The sequence below is a fragment of the Puntigrus tetrazona genome, chromosome 13 (assembly GCF_018831695.1).
Source record: "Puntigrus tetrazona isolate hp1 chromosome 13, ASM1883169v1, whole genome shotgun sequence".
NCBI classification, from domain to species: domain Eukaryota; kingdom Metazoa; phylum Chordata; class Actinopteri; order Cypriniformes; family Cyprinidae; genus Puntigrus; species Puntigrus tetrazona.
The window spans coordinates 13,718,352-13,736,440 of NC_056711.1; the positions used below are offsets into that span (position 1 = coordinate 13,718,352).

At 39.0% G+C, this 18,089-nt stretch overlaps 2 protein-coding genes across 2 annotated transcripts; one reads left to right on the top strand and one right to left on the bottom strand.

Annotated features, from left to right (window-relative positions):
* The first annotated feature begins 3,066 nt into the window (after positions 1 to 3,066).
* Positions 3,067 to 8,673, top strand: kcnk1b (potassium channel, subfamily K, member 1b). Its single transcript, XM_043255085.1, is given in 4 exon segments — positions 3,067 to 4,133; positions 6,636 to 7,031; positions 8,361 to 8,411; positions 8,414 to 8,673. Coding segments are annotated over 4 exon segments (1,011 nt in total). The 5' UTR covers positions 3,067 to 3,778; the 3' UTR covers positions 8,623 to 8,673.
* Positions 8,674 to 9,390: 717 nt separating this feature from the next.
* Positions 9,391 to 17,471, bottom strand: LOC122356826 (transforming acidic coiled-coil-containing protein 3-like). Its single transcript, XM_043255898.1, is given in 19 exon segments — positions 9,391 to 9,418; positions 9,522 to 9,600; positions 11,142 to 11,223; positions 11,333 to 11,438; positions 11,553 to 11,659; positions 11,755 to 11,915; positions 12,010 to 12,053; positions 12,271 to 12,338; positions 12,418 to 12,567; positions 12,681 to 12,762; positions 12,898 to 13,034; positions 13,186 to 13,237; positions 13,337 to 13,521; positions 13,607 to 13,673; positions 13,943 to 14,137; positions 14,139 to 15,137; positions 15,677 to 15,804; positions 16,152 to 16,317; positions 17,380 to 17,471. Coding segments are annotated over 19 exon segments (2,841 nt in total). The 5' UTR covers positions 17,385 to 17,471.
* Between the last annotated feature and the right edge of the window lie 618 nt (positions 17,472 to 18,089).

Below are 18,089 nucleotides of genomic sequence, written 5' to 3' on the forward strand. Positions count from 1 at the left end.
TGGTTTCAATATCACATCAAAGGTATTGTTTTCCTCGGTGGGTTCCGAAATATCTTATGTAAGCTTCTAGTCGGTCGCCCTAAGTTTTACTGAGTTATATAAGGTGTTGTAAGGGAAAACAGAGCTATATAAGCCTATTAATAAATGGACACAAGGGTGTCAAGATACACAGCTCAGTGGACTATAAGTAGGAGGGGCAGCTATTCATAATAAAGGTATGAAATGTTGCCTCGGAGCACATGCCTGATCCTGATGAGAAACGCACAGGTATTTAAAGGTCAGTTCGTGACTCCAGATTGAGATTGAGTGCCATAGAGCAGTGTGCAGCAGGAGGTTAATGTGTTTGAAACAACACCGTTCAGAACTCACAAAACTCAGGAGGGTGTCACGTCCAAGGCACAGCTTCGACAGTCCACGCTGAAGTTGTTTTTTTTAATGCAAAGAATAAACAAGAGGCGTAAGCATTGCCTGGGTCATAAATTAAAGTATGTTTTCAATGCACAATTGTTTTGCCTTTTGACTCTTATCTGGATAATTCTTTAATGATTGTGACCTTGTCAGCTGATTACACTGACTCTTTAAAGCATGCACAATCCCAGTTAAAATATGTTCACTTTCAAACAAGTCCAGTTGAGCAGGAATTCCTGCTTAATTATCAGACCACACAGACAATTACATGTTGCTTTGCTTTGAATTTCATATTTTTCATTATTCCAGCAAATATTAGGCGGTTTGAATATAAATAAAATAATAAGGGAACAGAATAGATTAGAATGATTTTAATTATGTATAGCCTATCTGTATTTTTCTGATTCCAAAGAGGACATGCTCGTTCTGAAAGATTCACACAATTTTTTCCCAACATAAACCATGTTTATCACAAGCGAAATGAATCCGTCAGCTGATAAAAATGTAGGCAGATGCTGCTTGATCTTTCAAAAAGTTACTAAAAGAAGTATAATGTCATTAACCACACGTGAAAAAAAAACTAGGTCAAACCATCTTGGATTTCCATGTTCACGCACACAAAAAAAATCTTGTTTCAGAGATTTTTGCAGAATGTTAAATCTGTATGCTAAAGAATATGTTAAGCATCTTTGCATGATGATTAAAGTTTACAGGTCAGTTTAGGAAATATGACCTTACAGGGCTGAACCTCAGAGAGTTCCAGCAGTGCTGATTTCTAGTGTGATTCAAGAGATAGACACAACCATGCATTTAAATTAAAAAAAAAAAAAAAGCATACATATTATGCACCAGTTCACCAATACAGCAGTTTTCCTTTTTAGAAAGTCTTACTATGTATGGCCTAACACTCAGACATTTCGAGAGCTGAGGTAGCCTATAACTTGTCGCCCTCTTCTCTTACTCACAAACTCTCAATCATGGTTGCCTTTGTGTCGGGTGTTCTATCACATTTCCCCACTAGGAGGCGCCATTCTGCTGTTCTTACAGGGTTACAAGAACGTTTCTTGAGGTGAACAATGGATTTACTGACAAGAAACAAAAGCATACTGACTTATTTCTAATCTAAATACAGCGAGAGTCTATGGTGGTCCTTCTCCGACAGCTTTCTCTGCTTTGTGCAAACTTACAGTTTGCATGCAAACTACGAATTGTACGAGCAGTACACAAACATTTTGGATTCTACCTCCTGTCTAACATCTTACCGCTCAGAGGTTTAAATTCCCAGTACAGAAACTTGAAATAACACACTATCACAGGGCGGCCTCTATTTTTAGCATCTGTGCAGCCTGGCAAAGAGGAGGATAAGAAAAAGTAATATCAAAGTCACAGAAGACCTGATTGATTTTGGTCATAAATGTAAGATCTGGTCATCTTAAAACTACCCTGTTCCACGTGCAGTCTGACAGAGAAATGAAAGCCCAGATTTCAGTTACGTGTAGCTATCACCTGGAAGTTAAAGGCAACCCTGAAGCACACGTACATCTCAGAGACATCTGTACGATGTCTGCATTTACATCTGCAAGACATATTATTTAGAGTTTTTGCTCACCTGCGATACATTTATAGGACGTCTCATTTTAGATGTCTATCAGGCGTCTTTAAGATGTTTATGATTCAGAATGTATGTAAAACAGAGAACTTTAGATGCACATGTGCTGGGAAGACATCTTGGTATCAAGACGACTCATCAGATCAGGTATCAAGTATTAGATCAGATCAAGTCATTTTATTTTATTTTGCACTTTTTCATTTCGCTTGACAAAAGTGTACATGTTTACATGTTATTTTTGTCCCAACAGGCCTACCAAACTTGCGCAGACTGTTACCTTGGAAACAGTCGTCCTTGTGTCTGCATCATCTTCAAGAAACAAGGCCATATAAAAATGAAACTCTCACGGTCATATATGTAGCTAACAGGGTCATAGTTCTGAAATACGTGACACTTTGACTGCGTTTATCAGTAAACCTACAGATACTTATTACCACATATAAGATAAATGTACTGTTTCAAAACCCCCAGGATGTGTCCTAATCAAATCAAAAGAGAAAATGCAGACAGCAAGAAATTATTAGTGCAAGTCGTGCGAGGAAATTCGCTGTTAAGTAAAATGAAATGGCGCAGCGTAGACCTGTTTCAAGGCAAAATATAAAATCTTGCGAAAAAAAACAAAACAAAACAAAAACATAAACCCACAGCTTGAACAAACTTGGGCTAAATTCAATCTTAAATCACAAACGTGCATTAAAAACATGGTCTTCACACAGCTTGCTTCCCATTTGATTATTTAGCCACCTTTATGACTGGGCATTGGAGAGGTTATGATATTCATCACATAACACCAACGCTTTGGCTAACCCATAGCCTAGTTTCACTGGCATTCATGTATTTCTAAGGGGGGCAACAAACACTACACATTGGGTGTCCCACATTAGGCGGTGTCCCACTTTCAATTCACCCTGTAGGCCTATGCAGTTTTTGATGTTTAGAAAAAACAAAACATAATGCAAAACAAAGGAAAACAGAGATTAACAGCCTTTTTAATGATTTAAAAAACTAGGCTACACATCACCGGTGAAGTTCTTTTTCAAAAAAATGACTCTTATGAGCCTGTTCATTTAAGAATTAAAATTAAAAACGCCAACAAAAACTGAACAACAGACTATCACACAGGAACGTTTCGAGCACGCAGGCTCTTCTTCAGATAATCTGTTCATTTAAGTGAACGAACTTCGATTCTCAAAGGAATTATTCTTATCGGTTCACAAAAACACCGGATGTAGAATGGACCGGTTCCCGAAAGGGTCCTCACGAGCCACTTCGATTTGGTGAATCAAACTCCCGCAGTGAAAATTAATATGTTATCCGTTCCAGTACAGGTAGAACTTCAGCATCAGTTACTGGACAGGATGCATACAAATATAAGGCATATAGTCTGTGCTAAACACGAATAATAAAATGTATTAACTTTTATTTTCTATCTCTGGCAGCAGACGGTTAATGCTTCATAAAAAAAACAAATAATTGTTTTAATTTTTATTTCCAGCGCTACCACAATCACAGAGTACTTAGTATTCGCCCCCCCTCTTCTGCTTGAGGATGTAGGAGGATGTTAAACCGGTCGATGCTCGTCGACGTTACCTGGTGGGCGAGAACCAGTGACGTCACGTCCCCGTTACGCGCTCAGCTCCGTCTCCTCCGCGCTGCGATCGGAGCAGCCCGTGCAATCTAGAGCTTTTCAACGCGCACGACCCGACGTCGACACCGCCATCATCATCACCACCACCGTCGAGTTTAACAGGAAAGCTGAAGATGCTCCAGTCCCTCGCCGGCAATTCGTGCGTGCGCTTGATACAGAGCAACAAATCGGCATGGTATTTTCTGTTTCTCGTGCTCGGCTACGTTCTGTATCTCATATTCGGAGCGGTGGTTTTCTCCTCGGTGGAGCTGCCGTATGAAGACCTCTTGCGCCAGCAGCTCAGAGGGATCAAACGACAGTTCCTCCAGGAGCACGAATGTCTGTCCGAGGAAAGGCTGGAGAGGTTTCTGTCCAAAGCGCTGGAGGCCAGCAACTATGGGGTGTCTATTCTCAACAACGCGTCCGCCAGCTGGAACTGGGACTTCACCTCGTCTTTGTTTTTCGCTAGCACTGTCTTATCTACCACAGGTGAGTCACTGAACAACGCGGATATATGTCATAAACGTACATTATGATATTTAATGGTTAACGTGGCATCAGTGAGACTCTGTGGGTAGTGCACCATTTGAGGGGACAGGATGTTTACAGTGACCCATCATATTTTTTTTTAATGCTTCACCAAGGCATCAGTAATAACAAACAGCATATTCACCACTGCTAATAATAGAGAAGTTCTTCACTTTTGTTCTTATTTTTCCTCGTGTTCTTTGTTCTCTTTGGCCGGCTTCGTCTGTCATTTAACACCTGCTTTAACACAGCAGTGTTACCCTAGACAGGTATCCAATTCTCAAACAGACTTGAAACCGATAACTTTATAAAAGATCTGTGGGTGAATTCGGTGGGTGAAGGATGCGGATATAGGCCTGCATACTGTATGTTCACATACAGGAGGATAAGCAGAAATAAAGATCACAGCTTTCGGTTTCAGTTCTATTGAAGTATGCCAGTATTTTCCAGACATAAGAAAACGTCTTTTTAAATTACCTGGTCTTTCAAGATGAAACATCCCATTCAAGCCCCAGCATGTACCACAACATCCAAACCAGTGTTACATGAAACTGTAACTTGTGTATTACATGAAACTTTAACTGTGTAAAGCCTGACATCTGTGATGATCTGTCATTTTTTTTAATGAAATATTTTTTTTTACATTTTGGACAAAGCATATATTATTAACATGTATATTAACATCACCAGGTTAACACATGGATCTTACAAAGCCCAGTTACCTCCGCTTGCGTTTTTTAGGGACGTGTAGTCCAGCCTATAAGTTAAAGTACTGTCATGATTTAGCAAGGAAGAAGGATTTACATATATCTTATCGTTTACACAGGCATGCAATATCTAATCCCCCTTTGCATTTGCGTGTTGCGCAAGATTTTAATTTTTTATCTACAAAAGGAACTTTGAGCAAGTTCTTTCAGACAGTAAAACTAAATTGTGTCTCCATGCACAATGCAAATAAGTGTCCCATAAGTGGAAAAGTTATATTCTGCAGGTTTGGTTTATTTGGTTCCTTTTACAATTACAAATTTTGATTGTAGATTGCGTATAGGTTGTTATATCAGTATTGTTATACTTTGCACTATTAAAATGCGACATACTTGGGGAAAAAACGCATGTTTTTGTTATTCTGGTGTTCAGCCATTTCTCCGGTCTTCAGTGTCACAGCATAAATTGGTGATCTGTCGCTCGAGACGCATTTCTTATTATTTTCAGTCTTGTGCTTGTGCGGCTTAAAGGGTTACTCCACCCCAAAATTAACATTTTGTCATTAACCATTAGTAAAAGGCAATAAAAATAACAACATTTATTCAACAGATTGTCTCCTCTGTGTCTCTCTGCATCGCTGTAGAATATCCACTAGATGCAACCTGCATATTCTCTTCTGTTACTATTTTTATTGTATTTGCGTACAAAAAGTATTCTCCTCACTTCATTAAATACAGATTTAGCCACTGATGGCAGATGGACCATTCTGACTATGTCTTTTATATTTTTCTGGGTCTTTTCGGTGTTCGTTACTTGGCAGTCAATGGGACAGTCAAAAAAGCTTATCGGTTTTCATTCCAAAATATCTTAAATTGTGTTCCAAAGGTCAACGAAGCTTTTACAGGTTTGAAATGACGTAAGTGGCAATATTTTTTTTAACCAGTAACCAACCATAACCCCCCCCCACCCAGATTCTTTGATAAATAGGCAGTTCAGAAAGAACAGCAGAAATAGGAATATTTTCTAAGATATTTTGTAGCATTATTAATGTCTTTACTGTCACTCTGCTTTTCTTTATTTACCCAAACTCTAAACGAAAATGTAGCTTTTAAAACAAACGGACGTGTAATTATCACAAGAAAGAGTTTATCTTTGGCCATTTCCTGTTAAAAGTGGAATCTCCGTGTTTTAGCGTTTTATTAATTTGATCCATTTTCCCAGACGAGCTCTATATTGCCTAAAATATATCGGTTTTAGATTTGTTTGCATGTGCAGACCGACCGGTGTATGTCACTGGCTCCTTATGTTTTCGAAACGCTCTCGAGGTACTTTGAATCAAAGCAATATATAAATACTTGTCAGGACTCGTCCGGGAAAAACGGCACGTGGTCACGCTAATTTAGAGAGACCCTGCAAACTAACCTGATTGTTAATGTCCATAATGTGAGATCGTGCATTAGATGCAAGCTCTTGGGAGGCATCAAACTGCTTGAGGGCAGAAATTAGAGCAATATAATCAGTTTATTTCAAGGATACACAAACAAAAATTAAATTACAGTGCTGGACTGAATGATTAATTCTTTGATAATCCAGGATGGGACTTAATCTGTTTATTAATCTGTGTCTGGCAATGGCTGTGGGACAGTATGGTTTTGTTTTCAGTGAGAATACAATCCATATATGAGCTAGTCTCATAAGGCAACGTTTTCATCAAGTAAATATGTTTAATGTGTAATTTTCCGCTCTTATTGTTCGCAGGATATGGTCACACCGCCCCTCTCTCTGATGGTGGGAAGGCTTTCTGTATCATTTACTCTGTGATTGGCATCCCCTTCACCCTCCTCTTCCTCACAGCTGTGGTGCAAAGGATCATGGTCTATAGCACATGGCGGCCTATTATGTACGTTCATACACGCTGGGGTCTGTCTAAACCCCTGGTGGCCCTTGTTCACGCAACTCTTTTGGCCGTCGTAGCCGTGTCCTGTTTCTTCCTCATCCCCGCTGCCACCTTCTCTGCCCTGGAAGAGAACTGGAACTTTCTGGAGTCCTTCTACTTCTGCTTTATCTCACTCTCCACTATCGGTCTGGGTGACTATGTGCCTGGCGAGGCCTTTAACCAGAGGTTTCGTGAACTCTACAAACTGGGCATCACTGGTAGGTGTGGTTTCGATATGCTTTGTTTTGGTGTGCATTGAATCTATTAAAAATGTATTCTTACATATAGAGTTTTGTAAGGAAGAATATTATGTTAACAAACAGAATTGTAGTCCTTAAATTTGCTTCAGATGTGCGTTCTGTGTATATCAAACATTTTTAAACATGGTTTAAAATGTATGATTCCAGCACGATAGACTGGGATATTTTGAGACTAACCTTTCCACACACGTTCTGGGGACACCTGTGGCGTAATGGGTCTCTTTTAAAAAAACATGCAAAAGTTTTGGAAATCCTGAAAAGTAAATGTCCTTTTATTTGTCATGTAAACTGATTTGAAGGGAAAGACAGACAAAAAATGATTTCTGACAGAATTCTGTCAATCAAGATATTTTACAGGATGTTGGTAATCAAACAGTCTCAGTTTCCACTGACTTGTGTTGTAAAAACGTAGTGAAAGTCAACTGGAAATTTGGTTACCAGCATGTTCCACAGAAAACATTTGAAATGGCATTAGGGTGAATAACTGATGAAAGAATTGTCTTTGTTTTGGACGTCATTCCTTTAATGTCACATTTTGGTTAATAAAATGTTGTTAACATTGTGCTCCAGTTTAAAGCTCCTTATACTTCTCAGCAATAAGCCTTTATTTCTGACAGTGATGTATTTTGAGTAAACACGCCTAGTCTGTTCACTTCCTCTTCTCGTATATGTGGCATTCAGTCTGGTATACAAGTAAAAAAACTTAGCTGACTTCCTTTTATGTATCTACACACATCTTCATGTGTAAGTCTGGCCTGTTGTCATAGAAACAGGTGGAAGGTAAAAAGGAAGTGATTCAAGTGTATAAACTGTTCTTTTCACTGCTGCTCTTCTGTTCCATCTAGTGTTTGCCTTACTTATAATGCTTTACAGCTCTCATTTTCAAAAAGTTGGATGAAAATGGCACGTGGCACTTTTTTGTACTTGCGTGGGTTCAGTTGATGCAGATGGTCTCGTCTTTTCTGTTCTGTGTGCGGTGGGAGAGTGAGAAAGATTTGCTGTCGTAAGATAACTGTGGAGGATGTGGCATTTGTGATTTGCCCACACTTGAAGTCTTATATTTCCTTAGCCCTGAATCTTTCTGTATTAATTTCATGAAGTTGCTGAGATGAAAGATGAGATGCAGGCTAAAATAATCTTATTCATGATTCTTGGATTGACCAAAAGAGTTTTTAGTTTTTTTTAGGAACCCATGTATTTTTTATATGCAGTTTTGCTGTTAAGTTAATACAATTACAAACACACTACTTTATTTCTCTATTTCGTTCTTCCCTTCGTGTCCCACAGTGTATCTCCTCCTCGGCCTGATTGCTATGTTGGTGGTGTTGGAGACTTTCTGCAGCTACAGCAGCTGAAGCAGCTGAGGAAGATGTTTTATCTGAAGAAGGAGAAGCCCCAGGACCGTCTGGCCATCATGGAACATGACCATCTGACCTTTAGCTCCATGCCAGACGGCACCATCAACTCGCCCCAGGAGGACAAAACCGAACCCTTTGTGGACTTCCCCGTCCTGAACTCTCCAGGAGGTGATGACCCCATGATCAAATAGATGTTTTAACTTCGATCGACATAACTCTCAATTGAGGGAGACATCTTTAGCCGAGGGTCTTGAAAGTGACTGGTAGGATACAGAATTGAGAAAATTACTTGAATATTTTGCTTGAGATTCTGCGTATTTAACAGCCCTCTACAAAACCACGATACATGGCTAAATATCTGTAAATGATTATTAGCCCACTTAGGCTGCTACCCCAATAAATCGGCAAACTACATTAAAAAGCATAATTGCACACTAAACTCTAGCATGTACTTGCCAATTGAGATAGCAGGAATGTAGAAGTAATGTTGACAGCATCTGTGGCATAATGTTGATTACCACACAAAAAAAGTAACTTTTCGCCCCTTTTCATAAAAAAAAGCACTTACAGCTGACATAAATGTGGCCAATTTTTTAATACTAAAATACTATTTTAATTGTGTAGGAACAAGAACTAAATAGTGAATGTAATAGTAAAAGATACAAAAAATACAATGGAAGTCAATGGGGACAGAGTCATACAAGTTGGAAATGACTTGATATAAATGACAGAATTTTATTTTCAGGAAACTCTTTAAACTTATACCTATTAGATGTTTATTTACTTCTTTCTTTCTTAATAATGAGGAACCATTTTTTTTTTAGTCATAATCATATTTTGCCACAATTGCTGCCACTTAAGCTTTACTTTCCGTTTATTGAACCTAAAATATTATTTTATAGTCCAAATTTTTAAAAATAAACTCTAAATCGAAAAGCTACTCTGCTCTGATGTAAGCTTCAAATAAAGACCACCATCTTCTCACATCTTCATGAACATTTATGAGAGCTCACTTACACATGGAGACCTTTCACAAACATAGTAGCTACTCATCATCTGTTAAGTTTTATTTCCAATTCGTGTGATCTACCTTGTGAGTTTCCAAGTAGAGTAACACTTAAGGATATCTGCTACTAGTGGTGAAAGAAGTCTCATGAAGCTGTATCGATCTAATGTCAAAAATATGATGCACCATAACGCAGCATATACTGTAGCATAAGTCAGCGTAAAAAGCACAAAAAAAGTTAGCCTGCTCTAAGGGAGTCATTTTAGATGACATGTAGTTAAAATAATGACATTTATCTTAAGGGATATTTTAAATCTGGTTTAAAGGGAAAACCTGTTATACTGTATCATTTTTTCATTTCAGGAAGTGATATTTTACAGTGGTCTAAATTTTAAAATGCTTGACAGAGTTTACGTGGATTTATGAATCCAAGGTCGAATAATGGCTGGCTCCACGTGTCCTTGTCCTAAGATACCGAGGTCCAGCGCAATGCCGTTACATACCAAAAAGAAAATCTTGGATTACTGAATTGTGGTTCAGTGTTAGCGACTAACTGACTGTATAAAACTTGGATCATCCAGATCTTTGATTGTTGCATTCAGAGCATTTTTGTGGCTATTTAATAAGCATAAAATAATGAATTATATTTTTGAAACATGCTTGAACTGTTGTTTACGATAGAATGCTTGTGTTTGTATTATGAGAATGACTGTTGTAGGCACAGACTGATGACTACTGTTTAAGGTCCGTTAGAAAGATCACACACTGTACTGCAGATTGTGCTGTATCATGGTCATCGCAGTAGAATGTCATTTTAATCACAATAGAATAAAAGCTGGACGTTTTTAGGCCTCGCTTTTAACTTCTAATGTGTCTGCTGTAGGATTAATTACAGATAGTGTTTGTTTTTACATTAAGGAAACACGCTGAATCTGAGCTCAGGCCATGGGAACTTGAATGTGCTGATGTGACATTTTTATTGTGTAAATAATGAAATGCTCCGTGATGTCACTGCTGGATTCTTTTGTGCTTATTTGCCCTTGGTGTTTTGCTGCATGAGTCTCTATGATCAGCTTACAGTGTCTTAACATTGTATCGGTGCAGCACAGAATCATGTATTTGTTATTGATTTTTTTGTAGTACGTTTAGAAATACACAAGGGCATACCGTCATGATCTGTTCACGCTGTGTGTGAGAGACTGTTGAATAAATGTTGTCATTTCCATATAAAAATCCTGAACTGGGCAATTCTTTTCATAATTATCAGTGGAGTAACTAGTTCCTAACAGAATTATTTAATTTAATCTGTGAGGTAGCTGTAATTAAATTTTTCTCAGTAACTATGAAAGTGTTTACATGTATAGACTCTTGATAAATGATCAAATTATTCATATCCTTTCCGTCAAAGGGGGTATAAAGTTTGGATAATGATTTAGGCCTAGTCCTGGCTCAAAGGGTTAATTCTTCCCAAAATAAATTCTTTAAGTCATTAATTAGTACTAGAAGGAAAGCCTTAAGTACTAAAGTCTGATTAACTTTTTAACAGCCTGGAATTATCAAGTAAATCCATCAAAAAATAAAAAATAATTACAATAAAAGCCTTTCTCATGGGGACTTGAGACAAAACTATTTTTTTATTTATTAAAATTAGAACAAATACAAATGACGAACAAACAATGAACACAGAAAACAATACACTAAAACCATGCTTTTGCACTTTAAGTAGCAGCTCATCACACAGTTCTGTGACATCTTTGACTTCTTTAGCCTGAAAGGAGAGAAAAGAGTCACATTATAGAGGTTACATAACTTAATTAATTGAAGGTTACACTAAAACAAAAACCACTGTAAGAGACACTTCCTTGTGCGAGTGTGCATTTACCTTTGTTCCAGATCCTTTCTAGGGACTGAACTTTCAGCTGTTCTCTTTTGAGCTGCACCTGCAGTGCTGCCACTTCTGCACCCTGTTTAGTACGAACCTCATTTATGGCCTTATTCGCTCTGAAACGACATCAGTGCCATTAGTGACGCTGCCAGGCATATTTATCATTTATGCAAGACTGTATTATCACATTCATAAGAAAACTGCTTTTAGACTGCTTGATAAAAACATACTGGTCTAGTTTCTCCTCAGCATGGGCCTTCAAAGCTTGGTAACGCTTTTCCTCTTTCTGCAGTCTGTCCATGCAGTTCTGCGCATACTGCTTCAGAGTCTCCTCATTCTACAGAAGACAAAGTGGGGCAAAAATAAGACCATTATACACTAAATATCTTTGATTTGAGATGAAGTCTTGATTCAGAAGTCTAAAAAGCATACCTTTTTGAATCCCTCAATGACTTCCTTGCATCTGTCAAGGCGTTTGACAACGGAAGAGAAGGATCTCTCTAACTCATTCAAATCTTTGGACAACTGGTCTTTTTCCTGGAGGACTCGCTCCAACTCAAGTTTGGCCAAATCTTCCTTCTGTTTATGCTCATCTGTAAGCACACAGGAGTGTATTACCACCATCATCATCATCATGACATACTGCCTTCAAAAATGTACTAAAGCTAAATCAAACACCTGTCATACCGGTGATTTGAGTGATGGTGGCCTCAAATTCTGACACTATAAACCTGAAAAAGGAGTTAGAAAAAACACCTTAAATTATTACAGAATATTGATGGACTCAAACTAATAGTTGACGTCAAACTATTGCTCAAAGTTCAACAGCAACAACTAAAAAGTGCTACACTTCCATCATGTTTTCAATGCTAAATGACAACTCCAGTTTTTCCATGATTATAGGAACCCTAATAATCTCTCTAGGTACCATCTGAATAGGAGACTTACAGCATGTGTTGGTTCTCCAGCTGCAGTGTGTCAATCTGAGTCTTAAGCACTTGCTGCCGTTCCTCCGCCTAAAAACAGAAAACCAAAATGTTAGGGAAACCAATCAGACGTGTACCAGTCATCTTGTGTGAGGCTATGGGAGCGAACCTGTCTCTCTGCTTTCTGTAATGCAGCATCCATGTCTCTCTGGCTGTACTTCAAAACCTCAATGATGGAGTCCTCAGTCTTCATTGGCTGTTTTAAAGTGGGAACCAGCAAGTCTAGAACAGTTGGATCTTGCGCCACAGTTTCCACTGCCTAGATATGAACAGACATTGTAAAATGGAATCCAGTGTGCAAGACAAGAATATTTTGGTGCTCAGTCAATGTTAAAGATGCAAAACAAATGATTGACGTTTGTGCCAGCTTACTGGAGGAGGCAAATCATCCAACAGCTTCATACTGTCACTGTGAGACTTCTGCTTTACTTCAGACTTTGCAGCCTCCATCATCCTAAAGTGCACAAAAAAAGATTTGCATGATTTAGATCACAATATAGATCTGTTGCATAAAGCCATTTAACTTCATATAAGACCAGTTTTTCATATTTTTAACAAGAATTATTTATATGAATGTTTGAAGTCTGACCTGATGGCAAGAGAAGGCCGTGGCATGCTGAATCCAGAGTTGCCAATGTCTATTCCAGTTTTCTTTGGACTCTCCTTCAACAGTGGGTCAAACTTCAAATACAGTGACTGCTTCTTCCGTAAGGCTGACTCCTTAAACTATAAAAAAATATTTTAGTATAAACACTGAATATCTGAGATGCTGCTACTTAAATGTACTCCGATATATTTAAAATATATAAAAGAAAAACAAAAATCATACAACTGGGTTTATAGAAAGGCTTTCCTTTATAGAACGGAAAAAACTTACCATGCTTGATCCAAACTGCTCCAGATAGTCAATCTGCCCGCCAAAATCTCCCCTGGCATAACTGAGACAAAGAGGACAACATTGCTCACATTGTCAAAAGCTTGCACTGGATGAGTCAGTTCAGTTCAAATACAAATAAAAATGCAACCACGTATACTCACACAATGCTCCTGGCACAAACTCATCTTCACCTGGTGCCACCACACCAAGATCACAGGTCTGGTTCTGTAGATCCCCTTTAGATTCTGGTGTTGCCATGAGGTCTGGCATCTGTAACACTGGATTCTGGGGTATGTTACAGCTGGACACAGTGAATGACTCCACTTCTTCTGCAGGCTAGTAAGAGAATGAGCATCAACAATCATCATTTGTGGAAATACAAATGTTCTGTGGAATTTGTACATTTAAAAGACACTCCTACCCTCTTAGTGACAGGAAGGTCAGTTTCTGCAATGGTTTCGTTGGCTTCAGAAACTGCTGGGGGAGAACTAAAGAAAAGGGTAAAGAAAAAAAATTGTCGAGCTCAGATCATCCATTTAAGCATTTGGAAGATGCTTATATGCCAAGAAACTTTCATTGGATTCAGGGTATATATATATTTAACTAGTTCATGCATTTCCTGGAAGTCAAATCCATGACCTTAAATTTTCAGGATCAGATGCAAAAAAAGTAATTAGCCTATACAGACAAGAAATTACACATTACATTACATTACACTACGCGCTCATACAAGCTGTACAATTTCTAATTCCTGTACCTGTGGTCTGGTTGGTCATCTTGTGCAGGGGCTTCAGGCTGGTCATTCTCTGCAGGGGCTTCAGGCTGGTCATCCTGTGCAAAGGCCTCAGGCTCCTTAACTAGAGCTGGTGCCTTCAAAACCGGGCTAGACTGGACACCACGTGGTGGGGAGTTACTCATCGTAGCCTTTGTGCCAAAGGGGTTAAAGTTTGATCACAAAATCAAAGGTGTAAGAACCTTTAGGTGGAGGAACATCCACAGATTCTGTCTCTTCTGAAATCTTAGGGGACAACTGGTTGGATTCTGGTTCTCTCTTCTCTGTGGTGGGTGCAACTGTTTTTTTGGTCACAGGTTTTGCACCTGCAGGTCTTTTGGCCCCAAGACGTTTTGGAGGTTTGCGCTTAACTTCAGTGCCATCGTCAAAATTAAACTCTAGTAGCATCTGGTTCTCTTTAGGGGGTACTGTAGATGAGGAGCCATCTGTGGCAGTGGAGTTCTCCTGAGGTGGTATAGAGGCATCTGAAGAAGTTGGGACATCCGGGATTTGGACTGAGAGTTCTGGTTCCTGTTTAGCTTCTTGACTTGGCAGGGGTGGATCGGAAACTACTGATGCCTGGCCAATTAGAGGAGAGTTTGGGATCTTTGAGCCACCACTTTGGAATGGGTTGAGTAAGTCAAGATTGTCAAAATCCAAGTTGTAGGATCCCACAGGAGGTTGTGCTGAGTCCAGGGCTTCAGGCTGATCATCCAAAACAGGAATCTCTTGTGACACTGGTGCTGGGTCAGTCATATCAGACTCCTCCCCATCTGTGGTACTGTTGTCAATGTTCTCAGTCTTGATGATGACTGTGCCCTCTGCTGAAGATATGTTGGCAGAACATTCTGCAAGAGAATTCTCCACTGATGGGACAAATGGAAGAGTCTCATCAAGTGCAGTGTCAGTCACCTCTGGAAACTCAGGCTGAGGGTCAGAAACGGGGGCTGCCGTTGTATCGGACTCAAGATCGGAGCCTTGGACATCAGAGAAGGCAGAAGATTTAGGAGGCGAATTCTGCATTTTACTGGACCCCTGGAAAGGGTTGATCGCATCTAGATTGTCGAGATCGAGGCTATAGGCACCTCTGCTCTGAACAGGCATATCATCATCAGGGAAGACAACACTGTTACTCTGCATATCAATCAGTGTGGTGGGAGGGTTATTCAACAGTAAGCTCCTGTAAAACAAATTAACTTTTTTTATTTTTGTGTTATTAGATTACTATGAATGTCACCCATACATAAACTCTGAATGTTACTGCATGTGAATGAATAAAGATGATTAAATGTTTTATTACAAAGTTTGAATTAGGCTGTTTTAGGTCACCATCGACTTAAAGTATAAATAAATACTATAGAAGTTAACGGTGACCCAAAACAGCCTGGTTACAAACTTTTTTTTTCCTTCAAAATGTGTGCGTGTTCATACAGGTTTGGAACTACTTGAGAAAATGACAATTTATTCTTGGGTGAATTATTCCTTTTATGATATTCTGCCCAAGCCATCAAACTGATGTCATCAGAAAAGTCAAGCCATTCCACAGCGAAATTAAATGTGCAGATTTTGATTAAAGATTAATCATTTTTTTTGTGGATTAACTTGCACTGGTTAGTTGTTCCCATCGACACTAGCAATGTGCACTAGTAAATAAAGTTCATTTTGATTTCGCACAGACTTTAAAAAAAAAAAATGTTGAACTGCAGGAAATTTGCTCACTGGTTATTAGAGGCCATGAGAGTTTCCAGTGCTTTATTGTTGTCCTCTTGGCTGGATGGCTTACTAGTGCGGCTTGGGGACATGATCTTCTTTGTGACTGGATCTCGCCGCGGAGTTTGAAAACAAACCTATTCAAAAGCAATAAAGAACTATGTAAATCTAAACTCCAGTACAAGTCAGACAATACCGTAAACAAATGCTTAATACTAGAACCACTAAAAAGGAATAAATAAAAATGAGTACACCTGCAGCTTAAATATTTCAATAGTAATATTGGGTTTTGAAATTTCTGCATGAAAAGATTAAATGTAACTGCTTCCACAAAAAAAAAAAAAATTTAAAATTAAAAAAGGGTTTAAAATGAATCAGCATTTCATAAGTGCCAAATTAGCATGTAGGCATGTTTCTCGTACAACTGGAAAACTGAAGTGACTATTGAAACACACACACAGACACACATAGATAGAAAACCCACCTTTGCTCCTCTATGCACAGTCCTGCTGATGTTGTCAGCCTGAGACTGCCGCAGGATAGAGGGCCTGCCAGTCGGCTGGTCCAACGCGAAAATGTCACAAGCGGCCTCAGAAGTGCTGTTCATCCGTACAGCTCCCTGATTCTCCTTTAGCGCCTCAGAACTCATACTGCAAAACAGACGTAGACTATGAGTTCTGGAAAGCCACGCCCACTGGGCACCACACGCAGCTGGGTTTTAGTGATAAGACCCAGAGGCGGGCATCTGACCTTCTCAACCAAATACCCAGAGACCCTTCAAATCTGTTGTGTTGCTTTTGAGTATCCGTAAGAGAACAGACTAACCCACTGTGACTAATAACCCAAACCGGTGCAATTCAGCCATGTACTGAGGAAACAACGTGGTTCTCTATCTGTGAAAGAATCATGCCTTAGAGAGACGTGCAAAGGTTATAACACAACCAGCATATAACTAAGCATTTTGATTGTGGTTATACGGTCTTTGTGATTTGGATAAAAGGTGGCATATAGTCTACCAATGTATGTTTTAGGAGAATAAGGAGGAACAAGGAAGAGATAAAACCTTCAAAGACTCATTACCAATTTTTGCCTCATCTGTCCTTCCCTGGATTCTGCTCAACTATGTAGGACTGACAGTAAGATTGTCAGCTTTGTAATGACAGGCACCTCTGACAGCTTCCCTCGTCTACAGTCTACCTGGACAAGTGATAAACAGCTCGCCATCATAAATGAGAAATCAAGTTGTAACCTGGACAGAGACAGATCTCAGACAAAGCCCTCAATCCAGTGCGAATGAAAGCAAGAAAGTAAGAAACCAAACAAGAACAGCCAGTGGGAAACTTGAACCAAATCAAACTAGTGAAACTGAAGGAATTTCCAGCTGGTTTCCACTTAGACTAACACGTGCACAAGAAGATGACAAGGCTGATTAGAAACCAAAACATAAAATAACCATACATCCAATCGCAGGCTAAATCTCCAGTAATTTTCAAAACAATTCACTTTTTTTTTAATTGTTACATTTGTGAACACAATGGGACTAAAAAAGATATATTTAAACATGTCAGCATCATATGCGCAGTTATCAACGTCCTAGTAGAACTAGCAAATTAGTCAAAGGCAAATAACGTTACTTTTAATGTTCATCAAACCCCGCAATATTTCACTATCGCTCTCCTGTAAATTTGTATACGGTTTCCTAAAATACGTACCTCATTTAGGCTGCTCGAATCTCATACATAAACCGTTTTCTTCTCAGAGAAAGTCAACGTGACACACAGAGAAATTCCTGTGCGTTTATAACATTTGAAACGGTTCAAATTTAAACTGCATGGTCTCAGCCAATTAAACGCAAGATTCGGTGCCGTCCAGGCGGGGCGAACATATGAATCGACCAATAGAAATGCGTGTCACACTGTGTCGTCCTAGTGGGTGTTCTTTTGATAGACATACAAATCATCCAATGGAGACAAGCCATTGACTCAGGCAGTATGGAGACAAATAAATATGACCCCATTTAACCCTTTTAACAGTAGCCTGTCAGAGTTGTTGTTGCATTTTAAATATGAAGAGTGTCTGTTGTTTTCGTCACAGTTTTTCGCTTGCATATATTTGTTGGAGATGTTTTTATTAGATGCTACAATGCCACAATTCTCCATACAATGAACGTGAACACGGGTTTGCAAATAACATAACAATGACATTTCTAAGTTTCAGTTTGCCTAGCATGTCAATGTAAAGCACCAAAATGGTTGCTGGTTGCTGTAGGTTTAAATAAAAACGAATACACGTGATCTGTAGGCAATAAACTACAAACCAGTTTATTACTGCGAACAACAGAAACGATTAAGGATCTGTGACTTCAGTCGAGACTGATGTGTTTTTCCACCAGAGGGCAGCATCGGATCAACTAATATCACAC